The 20,499-nt window shown below is 36.4% G+C and overlaps 1 protein-coding gene across 4 annotated transcripts; it reads right to left on the bottom strand.

Annotated features, from left to right (window-relative positions):
* Window positions 1-2,319: 2,319 nt before the first annotated feature.
* On the bottom strand, window positions 2,320-19,718 carry LOC104910474 (PHD finger protein 20-like protein 1). Of its 4 annotated transcripts, none has more exons than XM_010709370.3 (7): window positions 19,591-19,718; window positions 10,546-10,717; window positions 10,312-10,396; window positions 9,383-9,471; window positions 6,879-6,941; window positions 3,560-3,767; window positions 2,320-2,616 (listed from the first exon to the last, which is right to left on the bottom strand). In XM_010709370.3, the coding sequence occupies exons 1-7, from the start codon at window positions 19,671-19,673 to the stop codon at window positions 2,426-2,428; spliced, it is 891 nt and encodes a 296-aa protein (XP_010707672.1). In that variant the 5' UTR covers window positions 19,674-19,718; the 3' UTR covers window positions 2,320-2,425. The 4 variants fall into 4 exon arrangements, with proteins under 4 accessions (XP_010707672.1, XP_010707671.1, XP_010707674.1 ...); XM_010709369.3 differs by having other exon boundaries at window positions 2,320-2,619; window positions 19,591-19,717; XM_010709372.3 differs by lacking the exon at window positions 6,879-6,941.
* Window positions 19,719-20,499: the final 781 nt, after the last annotated feature.

Here is a 20,499-nt window from a genome sequence, read left to right as displayed (position 1 = left end):
TTTTTCCTCTCTCCTGTGTTCCATAAGAATACTAGGCACTTTTGGCATTTATATTTGATTAAGATATGCTTCTAATACCAGTAAATGAGAATTTTTTAGGAAGTCTAATACAGAATTAAATTTCGTGAACTTCAATAAACCTTATTAAACCAAATTACAGAATTAGAAATGTTCTTTATATTGATAACTATTAACCTAGAATACAAAGCATGAAACAATCTTCAAAAGTAAGTGGAATAGAATTTAAAACAATGAACAATGATCTGAATTTCAATGAAAGTTATTCGTAAAGAACAAAACAACAACAACAAAAAAACAGAAAACCCTAACATCTGAGTTCACTTTTTATTTCTAGCTAGATGCTCAGTACCCAGCAAGTAAAGCCACAGAACTAACTGTCAGACCTGTGCTATGAGTAAATATCCTTTCTTACTTCATTCTTTCCAACACCATTAGGCATCTTTCTAACCAATCCCATGCCTGTACGAAGACAACTCCACCAACTTCAGAGCAAGAAAACTACAGATTCAACACCTCTGATCAGTGACAATGCAGACAACAAAAGAAGTACAGGTTGGCATAGCAAAATTGAAGAGTTTTGCTTTACAGATTTACTATGTTCTTTTATGTATCAATTCAGTAGCAGGATACGTGGAAGCAAGCAATCCAACAGAAGCAAACATCAGAAAAAGAACACTAATACATGCTCAGCAAAAGATATTCTTCATTTCTGGGAAACTTCCCCCAGCAGTAGAAGAGAAAGTGTAGAAGGAACCTTTGTTTTGTTAGATGGTGAACAAAGAATACCAGATGCAGTCCTACTGGCAGACAAGAGAACTTTCTGCAACAAACACTGATAACAGAATTTCAGTTCAGAAGAGCTCCCTTCAAACAGCTGTCTACAACCCAAATCACTCGCTCTATTTCGCCAATGCATTCATAAGCCCCTGCATAAATCAAAGTTTTCCTAACAGCTACACTGTTTTATGATTCTTTTGTAGCCATTTTTATGGATACACAAAAGTATAACCCTCAACCTTCCTTCAAATCAGAAACTAAAGGCAGACAAATGACAATATACAGGTAAAACAAATAAGCATGTAGGGAAAAGAACATTTGATCACCAGTTACATTTTCAAAATACTCTGTTGTATGCAGCAATATAAAAAACAATTGTGTGAGCTGCAGAAGTGCTAATTAAAGAACAGTTACAAAGAGTAACTACAAAGCATGATGAATTTCATCCTGTAATTAAATAATTAATTCACATTCACTGAACAGTAACATCCTCAACTAAAAGCGCATGATGTCATGAAGACAAACAGAAACTGGTTTTTAGAACGGTAATAAAGTCACTGTTAGCAACATCATATGTTTTAATTATTTAGTTCAGTCTGTATGAATCCATTCCACTCCCATTTTTCTCATAATGTTCCCTCAAAAAAAAAAAATCCACTGACACTGAAAAATATCATTTCTAGAGATACTGGTTTTTCAGCGTGCTCTGCTATCTCCTGCCAATAACATTCCAAAGGCTATCAAGAAGCAATTCATATTAATACATATCTACAAAGCCCTGATAGCCTAGCTTTTACTACTCAGGGCAGAAATTACACTGGGACTTCACTCAGTGTACACACAGTATAGTCAGGAGAGTAGAAATGAGGCTGATCAATCAAGCATCCATTAACTAAATTCAGCAGTAAATAGGAGGCCTTCCAAGAAAGATCACATTCTTCACATGACACATAATACTGAGCCACTTATTCACTGCTTTATACTGAAACAGAACCATACTCATCAGAAAACTGACTGTTCTCAGCAACTGACCTGTGAGAAGTGCATGAACCAAAAGAAATCTGAAAAACAACTCAGTTTAATAAATCAGGATATTTTTTGCCTTATTTCTCCAAGTAGGACTCTTTTCATATAAATAATTTGCCATAACTATTAGAAAAAAAATACTACTGTAGCCTAGTACAGTTACCAGATTTCACACTGTTAGCTAGAACAAGGAGTAGACTGCATTTTTTATTTTGCTATCTGTCCAAAGAATTCTCTATTAAAGAGAGCTTCACAATTTTTTTCACTTCGTTTGTGAATGTTCTACTTTCCCACAAAGATATTACTTTATCCTAAGTAGTAACAGGGTCAAATGCTGAAAACACATTTTGCTCATCAGAAGGTTTAGAGAAAGAGGTACATAAATCGTAGTACTTTCTTCCAAGTTTAAGTTATTTTGAATTTCAGAACAAAATATAATTTTCAGCTTTTAATAAGAACTACTATTAATAATAATAATTTGACTCCAATCCGTGATCAAGGTAGACATATATATTTTTTAATATACATTCCTTTAAAACTCCAAACAAGTAAGAGACTGCAGTGAACACCTGCCAGATGAAAGTAGTTTTGTGCATTTTCTTTAGAACAATGTACATAAGCATAAGAACAATAGAACAACCAACAGCAACAACAAAGAAATTTTACCAGTGATCTTGTTAAGACGAGCTCTCTTTGCCTGAAATGAGTTGCCTAGATTACTTTTCCTCTTGTGTGACAATGTGCTCTCTGCCTGCACAAAGGCCATCTTTGGAACATCCACGATAGGAAATCCTACTTTAAACAGAAAGAAAAATCTCAAACTCACATTTCATAAACACATAACAAAATATTGTAATATTTCAAAACTGATATATGCATATCAGAGTTAAAAAAAATCTTTACAGATATTAAAAATGAAATTGAGACAATCTAAAGATTTAGTATTATATATTAACTTATTAGATGACTCAAAATTTGTAATTTTTACTCATTTTTATCGTAAAATGGTCTGGGCTGAAAGGGACCTTGAAAATCATCTAGTTCCAACCCCCTGCTATAGACAAGAACACCTCCCTCTAGATCAGGTTGCTCAAAGCCCCATCCAGTTTGGCCTTGAACACTTCTAGGTAGGGGACAATCCACAACCTCACTGGGCAACCTGTTCCAATGTCTCACCACTCTCACAATAAAGAATTTCCTCCTGATATCTATTCTGAATCTACCCTCTTCCAGGATAGATATGAGAAATGCAGTTGTCAAAAAATACTAGAACATATTCGTATCAACCCAGAAATTGTTTCAACTACTCCAAAATAAGAATATAGCTTTCACATTGGAAATATTTTTCTCCTTAATACAATACTGTGGATTATCTCACAAGTAACAGAAGATTCAGGACCAAGAACCAGAGTATACAGCAAAGCCATTTAAGAACTCACACTGTGTTCTTGTTATAGGTGCCTAGAACTTCTGCATAAGTACTAAGTTCTTATACAACTAAGTATTGACTGATAGAAGATGTTTCCCAACTGATAGATGTTAGCAAATGAAATCTATTTCACAGAATCACAGAATTGTAGGGGTTGGAAGGGACCTCTAGAAATCATCGAGACCAACCCCCCTGCCAAAGCAGGTTATTTCTCTGGAAACGCTAGTAATTAATTGCAAAATTAACTATGTGAATTCTAACTCAACCATACAAAAATAAATCAACTTTCAAATAATCTGTTTTTACCAAATGTGTCACTAGATGTAGGCTCCTCTTCCTTTTTTTGGACTTCCTGCATGATTGTAGAGGTTGATGTTTCTTCCTTTTTTGAAGGAACTTTCAGCCATTTTCTCTCCTCCTTATCTTTATTGCTGTTTGCGCTGGTTCTAGGTTTAGTTCCTGCTTTGTTCTTGGCTGCTGCTGCAGCAGCAGCTTTGACCAAAGCTATCCAATCCTCCAAAAAGGAAAATATGGTAAGTAAGTATTAAAAACCATGTGCTACTTAGATAGAAAGTACTTATAAACCCAATGAAGCTTCATTTTGAAGGATTCATCAATATATGAATGTATTTTTACGGCTAATATTCCAAGAGTGGTTAAGAGTTTCCCAACTTGCCTAAATAAATCTGAAGTATTTTCAGTACACCACGAATATAAAAAGCAAAACATCTTCAGAAAAACATTTCATATAGAATACTGGCTGTAGGCATTCTCTGCTACCTATTTTGTGTATCAGAGCTTCAGCAATGTAGAACACTGCCTTTCTCTTATCCCTCTGGGTATGAAATACACCAATTCTGCAGTTGCCCAAATGTACCCGTTACTCAAAACCATAATCAAGTCAAAGCACAGTCCAGCCAGCTGCACGACTGGACAGAGTTCCTCCCATGTTAAACTGGTAAAGCAAAAAAATCTTTTCTAATTGTACCTGAGTTTCTAGAGTAATACAGAGCACTGCCTACATAAGTTTCCTTCATAAGTTCATAAGTTTCACTCAATAATTTCAGTGAAGTGCTCTATACTATAGCTGAGCATTAGAACCCACGTTTAAAGGTAATGAAACATACTGTTTTAGATAATGTCATATTTGACCATGCAAAAATATCCAAGTGAGTGAGCAGAATCTACAGTTCAAATTCATATACTTTTCAGCATGCAGATGAAGTATAGTCACCCTGCAGTCCATGGAAAGAACTGTAAGGCAGAGCAAAGCACTTTCCATTAGTTCAAAGTGATTACACTCCTGCCTTATGTCTCCTGAGTGTCTGGGAACCAAATCTACAAAATTTGTGTTTATCCTTCTTAAGTATTTTTTTTTCCAAATATTCCATTATCAAGGTAAAGAATTTTTTGAAGATAAATAGCAGGGGATACAAAACTCAGTAGCAGTGTTACCCCTCCACCATTAAGAATCACATACCTTAATGCATTTTGAACATTAATAATTCACTGTGTGGCTACAAAAGCATTTTCAGATTTACACTAGCTAATATTAAAAAAAAGATTATTTTTTTCCCCAAGTGTTTTACAAATAGCAAAACTTTTTTTAACTGTAAACAAACTGTATTTTAGCCTAGAGTGTTTCCTTGTTAACATGAGGTACTTAAAATACCTTTAATTTTATAAATCGTAACTCATTCAAACACAACTTTTCTCCCACTCATCACAAATTAAATCCCACAATCTTTTTTTACTGAGATTCTTTTCTACTTTGATGTATGACAGCACAACACAAAAAGTATTAACTTCGTGCTATGTTCTTCCTTCTCCATAGCTAAGTATGTTTAAATCACTGCTTTGCAGTTACATACACTGCATCAAGCTATCCACTTAAACATCAGCAGTTTGATTCCACTAAAATAGTGTTTTACATCCCAACCATCAATACAAGCACTCAGTCTATCTCACAGCAGAAAAGTTTGGAAGTGCTTTGGCAATGCTTGCACAAGAAGCAGCTACCACAGCCATGTTGTGACATGGCAGCCAGAAAAACACACATACCTCTTTTTTTTTTTGGCCAATCAAAAAGAGCACACATTAGCTCAAGTCCACTCAGAGCCTTGTCAATCCAACAGAACAAAAAAAAAATTCAAAAATAAACGAGCTATGTGTCCTGGTGAGGAGTTACAAGACCTGAGAAAAGTCCTATATTCTGGCCAAGGGATGAAGAGGATCAGTAAAATGGCTGGAGCTTTGATCTTATGAAGCAAGTGGGAAGCAAAGAAAGCACAGCCTGCACTAAAACAGCTTCTAAACAGCCTTTTCATTTCCAGTCAAGCCGAAGCACCCTGAAATCAGAAACTTCCCAAAGAAGATTCCAAGCTTCGAGGATGACACTGTACTAAATAACATGTTTTAATAGTAGCTGTTCTAGTGCAACACAAAGGATTTTTGTTTATTTCATTTTTTGGTTACTTTCTTTAAAGCATAGAGCTTACAAAGAGTGGCAGACCACATAACTACAAAGCAAACAAAGGTTAAAATTTCAGAAGCCAAAGCAGAGAGATTAATCATGATGGGAGTCTATAGCAGGATGAATTCTGAAATCTGCCTCTGGGCTGCTGTAAAGTATCTACTCTACCAATCACAGAAGTAGAACATTACATATCACAGATATCCGATAAACTAGCCAGTAAATCTTAACAGCAGGATTTTTTACTGGTGCATTCAGTATACACAAATCAAGAATCCAGATATAAACACACTAAAAATGAAGAAAGAAAACACTCCTTTTAAGATAAGTTTCCTTATCCCTAGTGTTCTGACTTTGTCAGTTTAATGGCTAACTGCACCAATTTCAAATGCAGTCAATTTTCCATTTCCCCATAGGGTACCACTCACAGTAGTATTGCTCATTCATTTACTGTTTTAAGAAGCTACATTGCCTTCCATTTTGAGATTAATCTTTCAAATAAGCAGAGAGAAATTGGCAGGAGAGAAGTAATGGGACACTGTATTTAAAAGACAAAACAGTGTTTAATAACTACTGAGAAAAAACTCATGTTCCACCAATTAGATTCACTAAATCAAAGCACAGGAAATTGTACAATCAATATGTTAGTAGAAATTACCCAACAGCCTTGCACACCAATTAGTTAAAGTACATTTCAAAGTGTTCCCTTGCATAATCTTTAAGCCCACAGAAGCAGGAATATAAGAAAAGGATTATTCCTAAAACCCGACCCTTGTGCCAGTAACAATTCACACACAACATTCTTCCTTCACCTACCTACAACCAGAATCTCTATGCTTCTCTACAGCCCTACAGATTCAGCTGTTTTTTCTCTCCTGACACATCACAATTCTAAATTCCCACACATTCATACATACATATACATAAAACACCATCAACCTATTGGCTGGCTGATTCCAAGGCAAGACTGGACTCCTTACCCTCACCTTTCAAATACTAAACAGTCTGTCCCACCTACATCTCCGCTCACATTGTCTCCTGCCATCTTCTTTTTTCCTGTGTGCCAAGTGTAAATCCACGCTTTTTCCTCAGCTTCCTCTTCCTGCGTGCCAAGTCCCCTCCCTCTCCTTCAAAACCCTCCTCAAAACTCACTTCTTTTGGTTCGACTTCCGTCACTAATCTCAGCTCCGGCGCTATCTGCTCCCTCTCGCGCGCCTAATTACATCGAAGATAAAACAAAAAAAACATGAAACAGAAAAAGTAAGTTATCTGAATACTTCATATGTGCTCTCAAAAGGGTAGTCTAAATATCCCCATCTTTATTTTCTTTCTTTACTACTTTACCCGCATTTCTGGTTGATTTCAATAAATCTGAGTTTCTCTGCAGAGGAACCTCATTCATCATCCCATTGCATTGAGCTACACAACTCTTCTTAAAATCGTATTTCCACCCTCACAGCTAAGTCTTGTACAAACACATTGCTACTGTTTCTCAGAAATGGTAGTCGAGCATTAGCGTTTGAAATCTCTCACAGACATACTAAACTCAAATAAAGCTGTTTTACTTGCTTTTGAAAGTAGTATATTGCTGTTATTGCCAACAGCCTCAAGTAAGCATTTGCCTCTGGAGGGGATAATCACTGCTCCTGTTCTGCTCAGATACATTTTGTCACACACTTCTTTTAGTTGGATAATAAATCAAAATATTTAAGAGCAATAGTTACCAAAAAAAGGGTTTTTATTCCCATGCAAGGAATTAACTAGTCCCTAACTTTTTCTCTGTCCAATTTATATTCTGCATGGTCAATACATCCATTAAAAAAAAAAAAATAATCTTGTATGTGTCCAATTTGCTCATATGCTAGACCTCAAAGTAGTATTTTAAACATACGCTCATCTGTTGAAGCAAAATTTTTATTTGGAAAAAAAAAGCCATAGCATAAGTGCTGAATCTGCAAATCACATTATTTTATGTGATCTTTTAAAATATCTTTATTTTTTTAAACTTAGATTATTTCCAGTAAACGGCATCTCAGAGTATGCAATGGAAAAATCAGAAACATTCATGTGAGTTCTAGGCCTCGTTAGAACTCCATTTCAAATAACCCTGAAAGAAAATCTTAGATTGCATTTACCTTCTTAAAAACTATGAAAGTACTTTAAAAGGAACATTTTTGCCACAGCATAAAGATGCAGCGAACACAAAAACATTAATTTTGCCTTTGAAAGCTACAGCTTTGTACCAACCTATAGTGGTACGAAGAACAACACACTGAGACTAGGATCAATCAGCATTGTAGAAAGCTTGCTTGTGCTGTTCTTTCTGCAAGACAGCCTTAAAAATTTTAAATTCATCTCAAGTGTAAATTTAGCCCATTTATTTTTCTTAAGTCTTAATTGAACCTACCTGTATTCAGCCACTGAGATGAAACTGATACAACATCTCTTGGCTCAAAGTAGTTAATTCTGAGTGTAGGACAGAGTAAGGGACTCGATTGTCTCAGAAGGACTATTTTAGTTGACTTACAACCACATTATCCAAGTTTGCGTTTTTATGAAGGAAAACAAAATATTCCAGCTTCCTATCTTAACGTTACACTGAAAATATTGTTTTGATTATTATTCAGGGGGGTCAGAGTTACTGTAACACCACAGCAAGAAAACTCTAATAGTGTGACTATGATTTTAGTTTAATCCTTATGGAAAGGTAGTTTAAATACTGTGGGTGTTGCCTTCACAATGGTTTGATGTTCTTTCTGCAGATGAGAAATCGAAATATACAACCAACTGCAACACAGAGGCCAGAAACACAAATGTTCTCAGGCCAGTCCATCTGCTTTATCACATGAACAAAAAACAGACAGACAACAGAAATTATGAAATAATGAATTTTGTTCATCAAGTTAAAACATTCTAAAGACATTGGGAACAAATAGGAATAGTTTTTTAAACTTCTTTTGCATCTTAGTCTCAAATAATTTCAGTGATTTCTTCACTAACTACAGTTAGCATGCAAGACAAACACAATAGCATTTCCACTGAAAGCATGCAACAGTGTTAAATGTTGCTTTTCTTTTGCAAATAAAGATATGCCTAGTGATTAAAAACATATCCTCTACTTCACAGCCTTCTTCCACTTCTACTCAGCATCTCTATTTCATCAGTGACAGAGAACTGTTCAGAGATAAATATTTACCTGTCTTAAACTCCGTAAGTTCTGACAGAGGGGAGAAAAGCCCCTGAACAATGATGTTAATAAGAACATACTGTGGCAAAAAATCTACCACTGCAGCAAACAAGAGAGTAAAAATAAATGGAAAATCACCAGCACGAACTACCAACAAGCTATAGGTTTTTCCTGAAAGGCCACAAGACAAAGGAAAAGGTCTCTGGATGTTTCTGCTTTTATGAACTCTATTAGACAAAACTCTGGAACAGATAAGCCAGCAATGGCATATACAGCAGCTAGACATTTCAAATAAAGGCAGGACAACACAATCTGAAGTATCATCCATAAAACTGGTGAAGCAAGGTAGTGCAAGTCCTAGAATAAAGACTGCAATCTAGAACTAGTTGTCCTAGATAACATTTCTACTAATTCAAGACAAAAAAAAAAAAATAGGAAACAAAAAAAAAAAGATATCTAATATTATTACCTGCCCTTTTGCATCCTCAGGCATAGATTTGATATGCATCCTCTTAAGACATCGAATGACACCATCATAGAATTGTACTGTGAATGTTCCTAGAATAAGATTTATGTAATTACTATGAGGTAGTTAAGAAACAAACTCATTATAATAAGTTTTATCAAAACATTTTGTAGGCAATATGAACGATGTAAAAAGATGTTATCTACAAGCAGAATCAAGAACTTTTAAGAAAAGTAAAAGAATCCTAATAAGACCTTGCTTTTGTGTTTGTCAATCTTTGTCCACTTTGATAGTTTCAACCACATTTACACTGTCATGATACTTTCATAACTCACTGAAAGTAATATGGGTATTTAGACTAACACAATAAGGAAGCAGTTCACAATCAAATCCTCATTTGCTTTAAATTACAGGAAGGTGTTGTGTTTCTTTTTTTTTTTTTAATTCTACTTGAGCTCAGTAAAAATACTGCCCCATTAAGAAGTACTGCACCTAAATTACATTGCTCTTTTACTTTTGTGCTTTCATTATTTTTTCTTCAATTATTTGTATTTTTAAAAGATCAGTTCCTGAAACAACTAGGAGAACTTAAATCCAGAGATGGCAGCCCAGTCAACAATAAGTGCACTATATTTATAACTGTACAAGCAATATCCTTCCATTGCTGAGCAAATATTCAGTGTTTTTTCTTTGAGGATAAATTTCAATACTCTAATTTCAGACAGATAAAAGACTCTTACTAAATTTGACAGAACAGAAACATTTTCAACAGCACATCGAGGCAATAAGGAAAACTTTATGTGTATGTGTTTGTTTGTATGGGCTTTTGTTTTGTGGATGTTGGGGTTTTTTTTTGTTGTTTTCAGTTGACTACAGCAATAGCTTAGTATAAGCAAAAAGTCCTTACCGATGAACCATACATGAATACATACCCTCTTTATTAATTGCTTCAATCTTTGCAGGGTAATACCGACAATCTGTCCAACGAGCTAGGACTTCTTCTCCAGGCTTAAAATCCTATTAAAAAAAATAGTTATTAATATTTTAAGCACTTAAACTTTTTCCTACAAAGACTTAAACATTACGTACTAGAGAGATTTAATGCAGGAAACCAAGTAATACAGTTTTCCAAAAGAAGCGATAACCAAAATGGATGTTCCACTTACGACAAATTCTTCATCGTCTTTCAGCCCTTCTTTCCTTAATGCTGGTCGCTCCAAGGGTCGCAACCTGTTGCTGTCCCAGTATATCCACTCGTCATAGCGATGACTCCAACGTTCAAAATGGACCAGCATCTTCCCCTCTTCATAATCTATCTTCTCAATACGAGATGGATACCTTGAACAATAAAAGTAAACTGATATTCAAGAGTTTTGGTGCTTTGGGTTTGTTTTGCATATAACAGCACTTATATGACTACTGAAAAACTTATACTAACAAGTTACACTAACACTTTGTATTGAGAAATCTCCAAGTCTGAAAAAACAAAATCAAGATACTACGCTACATGTTATCCTACTATTAGTTTAAGAGTGATCTATACTCATTAGTGATGCCAGCTTTATCATAGGATGCAAGTCTGAAACTGTCAGACTAAAGCTGCCTGAAATGGGCATTAGAAGTTTATGTTCTAACAGTTTAAAACCTGTGTTTATTTGAACAAAAGCCTGTAACAGTTTTTGTCACATGAGGATAGGTAGAACATAGACTAGTTTTAAAAGGACATCCATTACTTTTAGTAAATGAAATATTTCATTAAGCCTTTTCACACAGTGCAGACAAATCTGAGTAACTACTCAAACCCAGAGGTCAACAGAACACATTTACTTAATCTAAGTCACTTTTTAATTTGTGGATGAGCTTCAATGATTTCACTGACATTAAATTTGATTCACAGAGACTTTTTTTTGACAATCATTATTTTGTAAGCACGCATGCATTGAAATATGTATGTCACTTAATCCATGGGTTTTCCTCACAGCAAACACAGTAGTATGCATTCTGCAGGACTAATCAGGACAACCATACTGAGTCCTAGGCATCTAGATTTGGCTGTCGCAGATGCAACAGATTCTGATAAATTTGTATTTCAGGAACCATAAAATTTTAACAAAAGAATGGCAAATTTCTTTAACTTCAGCAATAACTACTTAATCTCTCTGTTTTAACAAAGTGATGTATTGCACAAAATTGAAGCAGGGCAGCAAGTCACAAACACTTTCTCAATCAAAAGTCATTAGATCCCTTTCTACTATAAGAAATACAGAGAAAATTGGAAGGAAGCAGAAATCAGTTCCTCCTACATATAACAAGAGTACTGAAACAAATTCACAAGTGCAAAGAATTTCTGAATTTGAATATCATATTTTCTCCGGAGTTTATGATCTGGGTAACACAACTGAACTAGAAACAACTTCTCACGTCCAAACAGCTAACATAATAGAAGAACAGAGGAAAATAGGGATGGCCTAAAGGTAATAAAAAATGCATTAAAAGAAAGGTCACCACAAAAAGACAGCTGTCTTCCACTTTTGTTAAGAGATAACCTGTTCCTCAAACAAAGTGTCCCTGCTGAGGAATAATAAAAGTGCAGAGTCTGAGCAATTTATTTCCAGTCCTAATGCACACCTGAATAGCCAGAAATGCATTCAACATCTAAGAAGGAAAAACACAGTTATCGTACATTTTCTCTCTTAAAATACTGATGATGATGAAAAAGGAATCTTTAACACTAAGTTCCAATTGAATATATTAAATTTTCTGGCAACTATAAGGCAAAGGGCATTAAAATAAAAAACATCAAACCCAATTTGTTCCCTCCCCCTGATAATTTCTCCAATCTTACTTCCTCAGTTGCTTCCCTTGATACAGCTTCCCAATATCTAAACTTTTCAGAACTGGGGACAGAAAAATTCTCTTTGATTTTCTAGGTTATTACTGCATCAACTTCAGCCGCATCTCATTCTTGGACCAGAACACGTGAAGAATCAACTGTCTTCTTTCATTTCAATCATCCATATATTTCAGAAATGTAAAGCATTTTCATAGCCAATTCCGTAAGTTCCTAACTTAGTTCCATTTTAATAAGCCAATATTTCAACCCCAAACTCCAGATGAGTTTTCCATCCTACTAAAAAAAATGTTTTCATTGATAAGAATTCCATTGAACTTTTTCAGAGGATCAATATGATCAGCCTCCTTTCACTTCTAAAGTAGGTTGATAACAATAAAAAAGAAGAGTGAAACTAATATGTTGTACCAAGACAGAAAGCAAAATTCATAGGTCACAAAAATAATGTCACTTTGGTTTAATAGATCTCACTATGGTAAACGAGCATACTGGTTTAACTCTGAACAAGAGAGTTTTAAGAACATAAAGGCAGATAAGAAATGGTTTTCCCTGTCTCTGATCATCATTTCTTCTCAATTTTACACACTTCCACTCTGAAAAGATTTATTAGCCAATATTTTACTACTTTCTTTGCTTTCCGAAGTCCTGTGACAAGTAACTAGTCAGGATGTATCAGAATAAGCAGGAAGAGTAGCAAAGCAAAAGCTGCAAAAAGCAGCAGGGACATCTGGGTCCATCTGGTCCATCCCCTGCTCAAGCATGACATGCAGACCAGTGTGCCAAGAACCGCAGGCACACTGTGGCAGCTTTTGGGTTCTCCAAGCAGACTTTACAGCCTCTGGGCAACCGGTTGCACGGTTCAAACACCTGCACAGCATAGAAGCGCTTCCTGATGGTCAGACATAACTTCCTGTGTTCCATTTTGTGCCCACTGATTCTTGTCTTGGCAGAGGACCACTAAAAAGAGCCTTGCTCCAATTTTTTTTTTTTAAAGTAAATTTATAATTACTACAGGAAACATATGGGTAGCAACATTACCTGAAAGAGTTCCAAACAGAAGTAAAAAGTTTTATAAGGAAGTATTTAACAGATTGAAGGAAAGAAAAGCCCTGAAGAAGGACTTCAAAGCAATCAAAAATGAGAGCTGAAGCACAAAAATGAGAAGCACGGAAGCTGCAGTAGTGAAATGAGAAACAAAAGCAAAGGTGTTCTCTCATGAGATCAAAAATCTGTTTTATGAAATGCGAGAAAAAAGGTGATACAAAACTATGGCTGTTTTATGAAATTCAGATAGCAAATTGAATTATTTTTCTAGGCCTTTCCACAGTAATACTTTTGTTGTTTTGACACTGTCCCACAGCATTTCTCTTGCTGCAGTAGGTTTAGCTGCTCTTTAGCAGCATAATCACCATTTCAAGAACTGTACTTTGAAGTAAAACAAAAGAAAAACGAGGAGAAGATTGTACAATCCTGGAAAAAGAAAACAGTAAGAAGTGAAATACAAAATACAGCTTAGAGGCAAATATACGAAAGTGAAGATAGTTTTAAGTTAAATTCAGCTAGTCAAGATTCGAGACTAATATATATGGGGAATAAAAAGAGAGCAAAACTAGAAGTAGTTAATAAAATAAAGATGCAAAATACAAAGTCTCACAAGGGTAAATCCAACTCAAAGTTCATTTCCCTTTGAGGAATACAGGTACTGCTAACAAAGCCCACGATACTGCTTTCAGACAGCTAAAACTTATAACAACAACATCACACAGTCTTTATTCCACTTCTTCAACACATGTTAAGACAATGACGACAAGCTCAATAAAGCCAAAACCTGAACTGAAGACCAGACTTCAGGGATGCAAGTTTTCATAAGTCTTCCAACCACTCAAGCTACATGCCACTGATCAATAGGCAAACCAAAGATAACACTGCATGGATTTAGCAACAAGATGTGGCATTCAATATCCTCTAAAATTAGCCACATAATGTGCCACAACTGTATAAACAGCTGTGCATAAACAGTAACATTTCACAACATCAATCCCACAGTGGAAAAGAGTACACATACTGCAGAATTTACTGTTGGAAATGTTGCACAGAAGCCATCTGTGCAAATCAACAGTAAGTTACCCTCTAAAATATTGAGAAACTTGTGCAGGAAAAAAAAAAAAAGCCACACTCCAGTTCAGTAAGGAAAGTGTTTTTCCTGTGGTAAGGAATAATAAGCTGCAACACTTGTTGGCTGGCTGTTTTTATTTTTACCAGTGTGCAAGCATGCATGAAACTGTATCAAATTATCACAAAAAAAAGTCTTGCCTAGTTGTTGATTTTAAAGAGAGAATAGGGGAACTACTGATAGTTGATTACATCTACCCAGGTTAAATATTCCACATTCTCTGTTCTTAAGTTCCAGAGATACCAGCTTTTAGGAGTTCTGCAACATTTCAGTTCTGCAAAACGTATATGGCTTACAAAACTTACATCATGAAACAAAACTGCTCCAACACAACAGAAAAAAATGTGAAAATTTTCAGTCCTCACTTCTAGAAAATATATTTTTCTCCAGTCAACCAATAAATAGCCACAACTGCAATGTTTTTCATTTTTATATTGCCTTACATTTGCCTCTTCAAAAGTAACAGCCAGTAAATTAGCATGTGAGGTGAATAGAGGGAAAATAAAGATTTCAAACTGTAAATACATATGCAAAAATGCTATGCAATTTCCCAGTTTGCAGCTAAGAAAGACATGAAATAGACACATACTTCCTGTTTTCACAATAATGTATTAAAAAAGTGTTTCCTTCTGCTTCATAGAGGATAAAACAGTAACTATGCTCCATTCTGACCTACTTGCAAATAGTCTTCCTGTATTTAAATAGTCTGCAAAACCTATTCCTACCTCCCCACCTTCCACCCTATGTTTTGGCAATATAGTCTTCTGCTCTTTCAAATAACCAACTATTAGGTAATCCAGTCAACTGAAATCTAAAGCTAGGTCTAAAACCTAACATTTCCCAAAGCATTACAAGGAAGAACCTTCCTTTCACGTGTTCTTCCTTCATACCTCCTTCCCCATTCAGGGGATCTGGGGGAGCGTTGCCCCTCTTGCTGTAAGCAAAGATCAGGTTAATGACTGCCTGAAGAATCTGAACACCCTTAAGCCTACTGGTCCTGATGAGATGCATCCCACTCTCAGTGGTATTTAAAAAGTCACTACAATCAGGTGAAGTCCCTGGTGACTGAAAAAAGGTGATGTTACACCCATTTTTAAGAAGTGTAGAAAGGATGTCTCAGAGAACTACCAGCCCATCAGCCTCACCTCAGTGTTAGAGAAGATCATGGAGTAGATCCTCCTGGAAATTACAGTAACACATATGGAAGAAAGGAAAGTAATACGAGATAATCAGTATGGCTTCAACAAGGACAGACCACACCTGATCAAAACTTGTCACTTCTTATGATGGTGTAACTGCATCAGTACAAAGGGAGAGCCATTGATATCGTCTGTCTGGACTTCAGAAAAGCCTTTTACACAGTCCTCTCCCCTATAACATACATCTCTTCAAATTGGAAAGATACGGATTTGAAGGGTGGACTTATTACAAGATTAAGATTAAGGAATTATTACAAGATTACCCTTGGTACCCAAGTGTCAATCGCTCAATACCCAGATGAAGAACAGGGACAAGTAGTGCCCCTCAGGAGTCAGTACTCAGATCGGTGCTCTTTAATATCTTCATCAGCAACATCAGCAGCACAGTTGAGCTCACCTCAGCAGATCTGTGGATGACACCAAGCTGTATGGTGCAGTTGACACATCCAAGGGACAACAGGGAGACCTAGGCAAGCTTGAGCAGTGGGCACAGGTGAACCTCACGAGTTTCAATAAATTCAAGAGCACAGTCTTGCCCCTGGTCTCAGCAATACCTGCTATCAGTATAAGCTGGGGGACAAAAGGATCAAATGCAGCCCTGCTGAAAAGGACTTGGGGGTACTGATGGATGGCAAGCTAGACCCTCATGGCCCAGGAACTGTATCCTTGGCTGCCTGTGATAGAAAAATGGTTTCAAACTAAAAAGGTGAGATTTTGATTGGACATAAGGAAAAACTTGTTAACACAAAGGGTGGTAAGGAACTGGTTGTCCTGAGAGGCGGTGGATGCCCCATCCTTGGAGACACTCAAGGTCCACCTGGACTGGGCTTGAAGCAACACAGTCCAGCTGTAGACATCCTTGTTCACTGAGAGGAGTTGGACCACATGACCTTTAATGGTCTTTTCCAACTCAAAAGGAATTTATGATTTTATGGTACTAGAAAAAAAAAAAAGTAAAACGAAACATGCCAACTCAAAGCGCTATTATTCTGACAATTAACTTATTTTAGCGACTTTTTACATTCCAGAACTTTAAGAGCCATATGCCTATATTTCCAATGGTATGTAATTCACAGCTTAGAGTTTTCACACACAATTAACAAACATTACGGTCTCAGAAAAATAACTATCTTGAAGGCAACACCTGCAACTTATGGGACATTCAATAGTGAGCTGAAGTCACAAGAAAACAGAAGAAAAAATATCTACTATTAAATGTATTAACTTTACACAGACTGTGTCCTACTTCATGGGAGCTATCAGCCTAAGAACCATTCTTACAAATGGGCACATAGTTACAATACACAGTTCTACCACTGTTTCATTCATTTTGTCAGTGAGAGGTACACGTAGCTGCCCACCTGTATCAGTTTTTATGAGATTGTAAGATATCAGGTACCAGTGTTTATGAAATTATAAGAAACCTCTGAAAGCTTCCACACACCCAAGGCAGGGTCACTGGTGGAATCACAGTAGGCTGCCTAAAGCTTTATCCAGTCCAGTCTTAAAAGCTCCAGCCTTGGAGACTCCATAAACCTCTTTGGGCAGCCTGCCTGTCCTCATGAGGAAAACCATTCTCCTTGTACCTGCCCAGCTTGAAACCCTTGTTTCAGATTCTACTGTCATCTCTATCCTCCCACTACACACTAGAGCCTAAGTCTTCATCATTGGCATAGGTATTGAACACCTGCTAGTTGGTTTCCTGAAGTCTTCTATCCTACAAGCTGAACAAACCTAGTTTACTCACCTTACCCTCGTGGGTCTTATGCTCCAGGTCCTTGAGTACCTAGTAATTTTCTATTATCAGTCAATCCCACCTCCTTTACTACTTGCTGACAGACGATCACGTGATTTGTTTAGAGCTGCATTTCATAATGAATTTACCTCTGCGAGTTAAAATTTAACAAGTGAAAGAAATTCATTGTCTCAGGTCATCTCCCCTGCAACTCAGTGTTTTTTAGTTCATAATGAAGCAACTGGGATCACCTCCAAAATAAACCAAAACAACATGAAAAACAAACAGTCTCACTGACAGCCTGCCTTTACTGATGAGTTTGTCCATGCTTTCTCCTGCTCAGTACTCACATACACCAAATAACATCATGACCCAAAACACTGTCTGCAAAAACTTCTTTTTTTAAAGCAATTAACAGTAAAGATACACAATATCTCCAAAACTTAAGAAATTCAAACAATGTATCAATTTTCATTAGGTAAATTTCAGCAACTGCTGAATATTTACATGCTGTAGAAACATCTCCAAAAGCAAAATTCATGCAGAACTTTAATAACTATGCTCCCCTTTAATCGAGAAAAGATTATCATTTAAAATGTATTATTTCATGAGCACTGGATCTCTACATAACAGGAAACTTTCTTAAAAAAAAAAAAAAAGAACAAACGCCTTTTTACATGTTATTTTTGAGCAAATGCTTTTCTTCACTTTGGTTCTTGTAGTAATACTACTGTTCTTCATTTTTTGCTTTATTAAAAGACCGAAGATTTTAAATATTCCAAGAAACTTTTTTTTTTTTGAGATATGTTCTATTTCTGCACGCAGATGAGGGGAATGCCTATAGTGTACATATATAGCAAGGACTTAAAAAGCATCCACCACCACCTTATGCAACAGTTACACAGCTAAGAGCCTGTTACCCTAAGAACAACACAACAGTAGGTCTTATCTAAAAAGCTTTTTGGTTATGTGCACAAATATTATTTTCTTTGAAAAAGGAGTCCTGTTTCCAGTATCCTACAAATGCAAAACTTGAATATTAACTTTCTACTCCTCTATATAGCATCACTGTTCACACACGTAAAACTTGACCTATTCTATCCAATAGTCCAGATGGCGAATCAGTTCCTAGAAAATTTAGAATAAACCGTATTCTGTCTGAAAATACCAAGCATTCAGCTACAGTTACTGCTGGGCATTCAGTTAAAAAATGAGTAATTTGGAAATCTTTCTACAGCAACAAATAAGAATAAGAACTGTTTTCAAAGCCTATTTTTCCTTCAGAGACTGTTTAGTAAGACAAATTGTTTGGCTGTACTTAAAGCCTTAAAGGAAAAAAAAAGTTAAGCTTTTTCACACATACACGGAGTAATCATGGAAATAATATAATCTTCTCATCTCATAATTTGGAGTTAGCAGGATCAGATATTTACATGAACATTAGGATGCTCCATTCTCCAAAAACCCATCAGAACAGTAGGTACAGGCCTTTACACTTCCCTAGTACTAACCAGTCAACCAGTCATGCTCGGCAGCTAAGAAAAACCTTTTGGACAGATGCACCAACTACTAACAAGACCTCCTCCAAACTGAAACAGCATGGTCAGCATATGCCACGAAACTACTCTGCTTGCATTAATTAAATTTTGACTAAGAATTTATCTTTCAAGGAACTCTTTTCACAATATATATGCAGTGTAGCAGCATCCTTGTGCCCCAGGTTCCCATTTTATACTAAGGGTTATCACAAAACACCTGGTGGTAGTCACAGTTCTAAGCACTTTGCTCCTCCAGCTGTTTGACGCAACCATACCTTACCTGCTCCGTGAACTCTGATTAAGGATGCTTTCCTTTCTTAAACTAGTTTTGCAATCCTATGAGGTACAATAGTGAAATAGAAAAATCTACTCGCATACTTTCAAACAAAACAAAATTAGTCTTCAGTCACAGAAGTCTACCACATTAACACATCTGGTTATCTTACGTGTCACACTGATACACTCTAGAAATGTTCTTTAATTACTATGGTTTCACAAGCAACTAAAATCACAGATCCCATAGAAAAGTGCTGTTTGATTTCTGAAGAGAGAGTATTTACCTACATCTTAAAAGTTTTTTTAAAAAAAGCAACCATACAGTTATGAAGTTCTTACATAAAACAGACAATTAGTAGACTTCCAGTTGAGCATCAAAGCATATAATACACACAAAATAATTTTTTTGCTGGCAAACACTACACAGGCTCTTCCATACCATTTTTGTAAATAGTCCAGTGCCTCCAAACGAGCACCAATCTCAAATGTGATTCCAGGACGATTTGGAGGCTTTTTACTCATCTTGATATTCTTTTTCACTACCTTTGGAGGAAAAAAGAAAGTTCATATTAAAGCACATAATGGTGTCTAAAAGGTGCCACTGGCAGCAAACACATACCAGAAGTTGGAAACATTATGAAGTTTCTCTCCAAATTTTCTATTAAATGCTTTGCCTTTGGTAGTGTACTTAAGACCCAAACAAGGCATTCAAAAAACCCGTTTTTGATTTCTCCGTGCCTTCCTTTCAGAAAAACAAACAATCAGTAGTCATCAACCCGAAGCCTAATTCAGAAAGGCAAAACTTGTGTTCATGTCTGAAATGCTATGCTATAGATCCTTGACGTGTTTTTGGAACATACTTATTGGAGAGACTTAGAGTAAACCCTGAATAAGTCATAAAAAACAAGTCAGAAAACCAACCATTACAAATAACATGAATGAAAAGACAAACATAAAGGGCAAGTAAGATGAAACTACCAAAAAGCAAAGGAGAAAAAAGAAAAAAAAAAAACGACAAAAGGGAGTGGGGGAGGCATCTTCAGCCTTTCCATGCAGCGTTGAGTCTCATTCTTACCACTAAATATGCTCCATTCAAGATTGTCTTATTTTTTTCAGTAATTCAGTCACTGTCAGACAATGATTTTCCTGCCCTACTACCCCTCATGACCGTGAGCGGCCGCTTCCACCGCCGCAGAGCACACAGCAGCTGCCGAGGCCGCAGGCTCCCGCTGCACGCCCACTGAAGGGTGCCAGGCTGCAGGGCCAAAGCCCGGACCACCAGCGAAGCAGCACCAGTACCCCAGTTTTTCAGCCGGGCTCAAGTACCCGAACCGGCAGCGCGACCTCA

The sequence above is a fragment of the Meleagris gallopavo genome, chromosome 3 (genome assembly GCF_000146605.3).
Source record: "Meleagris gallopavo isolate NT-WF06-2002-E0010 breed Aviagen turkey brand Nicholas breeding stock chromosome 3, Turkey_5.1, whole genome shotgun sequence".
Classification (NCBI taxonomy): Eukaryota; Metazoa; Chordata; class Aves; order Galliformes; family Phasianidae; genus Meleagris; species Meleagris gallopavo.
This window is presented reverse-complemented; position numbering and strand designations above follow the sequence as displayed.

What these genes read in the sequence shown, in the direction of transcription:
- LOC104910474 (XM_010709369.3), bottom strand. Translation starts at nt 19,673, where the DNA reads ATGAGTAAAAAGCCTCCAAATCGTCCTGGAATCACATTTGAGATTGGT. An exon ending in AAGACGATGAAGAATTTGTC is followed by an intron (nt 10,397 to 10,545) that starts GTAAGTGGAACA and finishes TTTTTTTAATAG; the next exon opens with GATTTTAAGCCTGGAGAAGA. An exon ending in CTGAGGATGCAAAAGGGCAG is followed by an intron (nt 6,942 to 9,382) that starts GTAATAATATTA and finishes CGATGTAATTAG; the next exon opens with GCGCGCGAGAGGGAGCAGAT.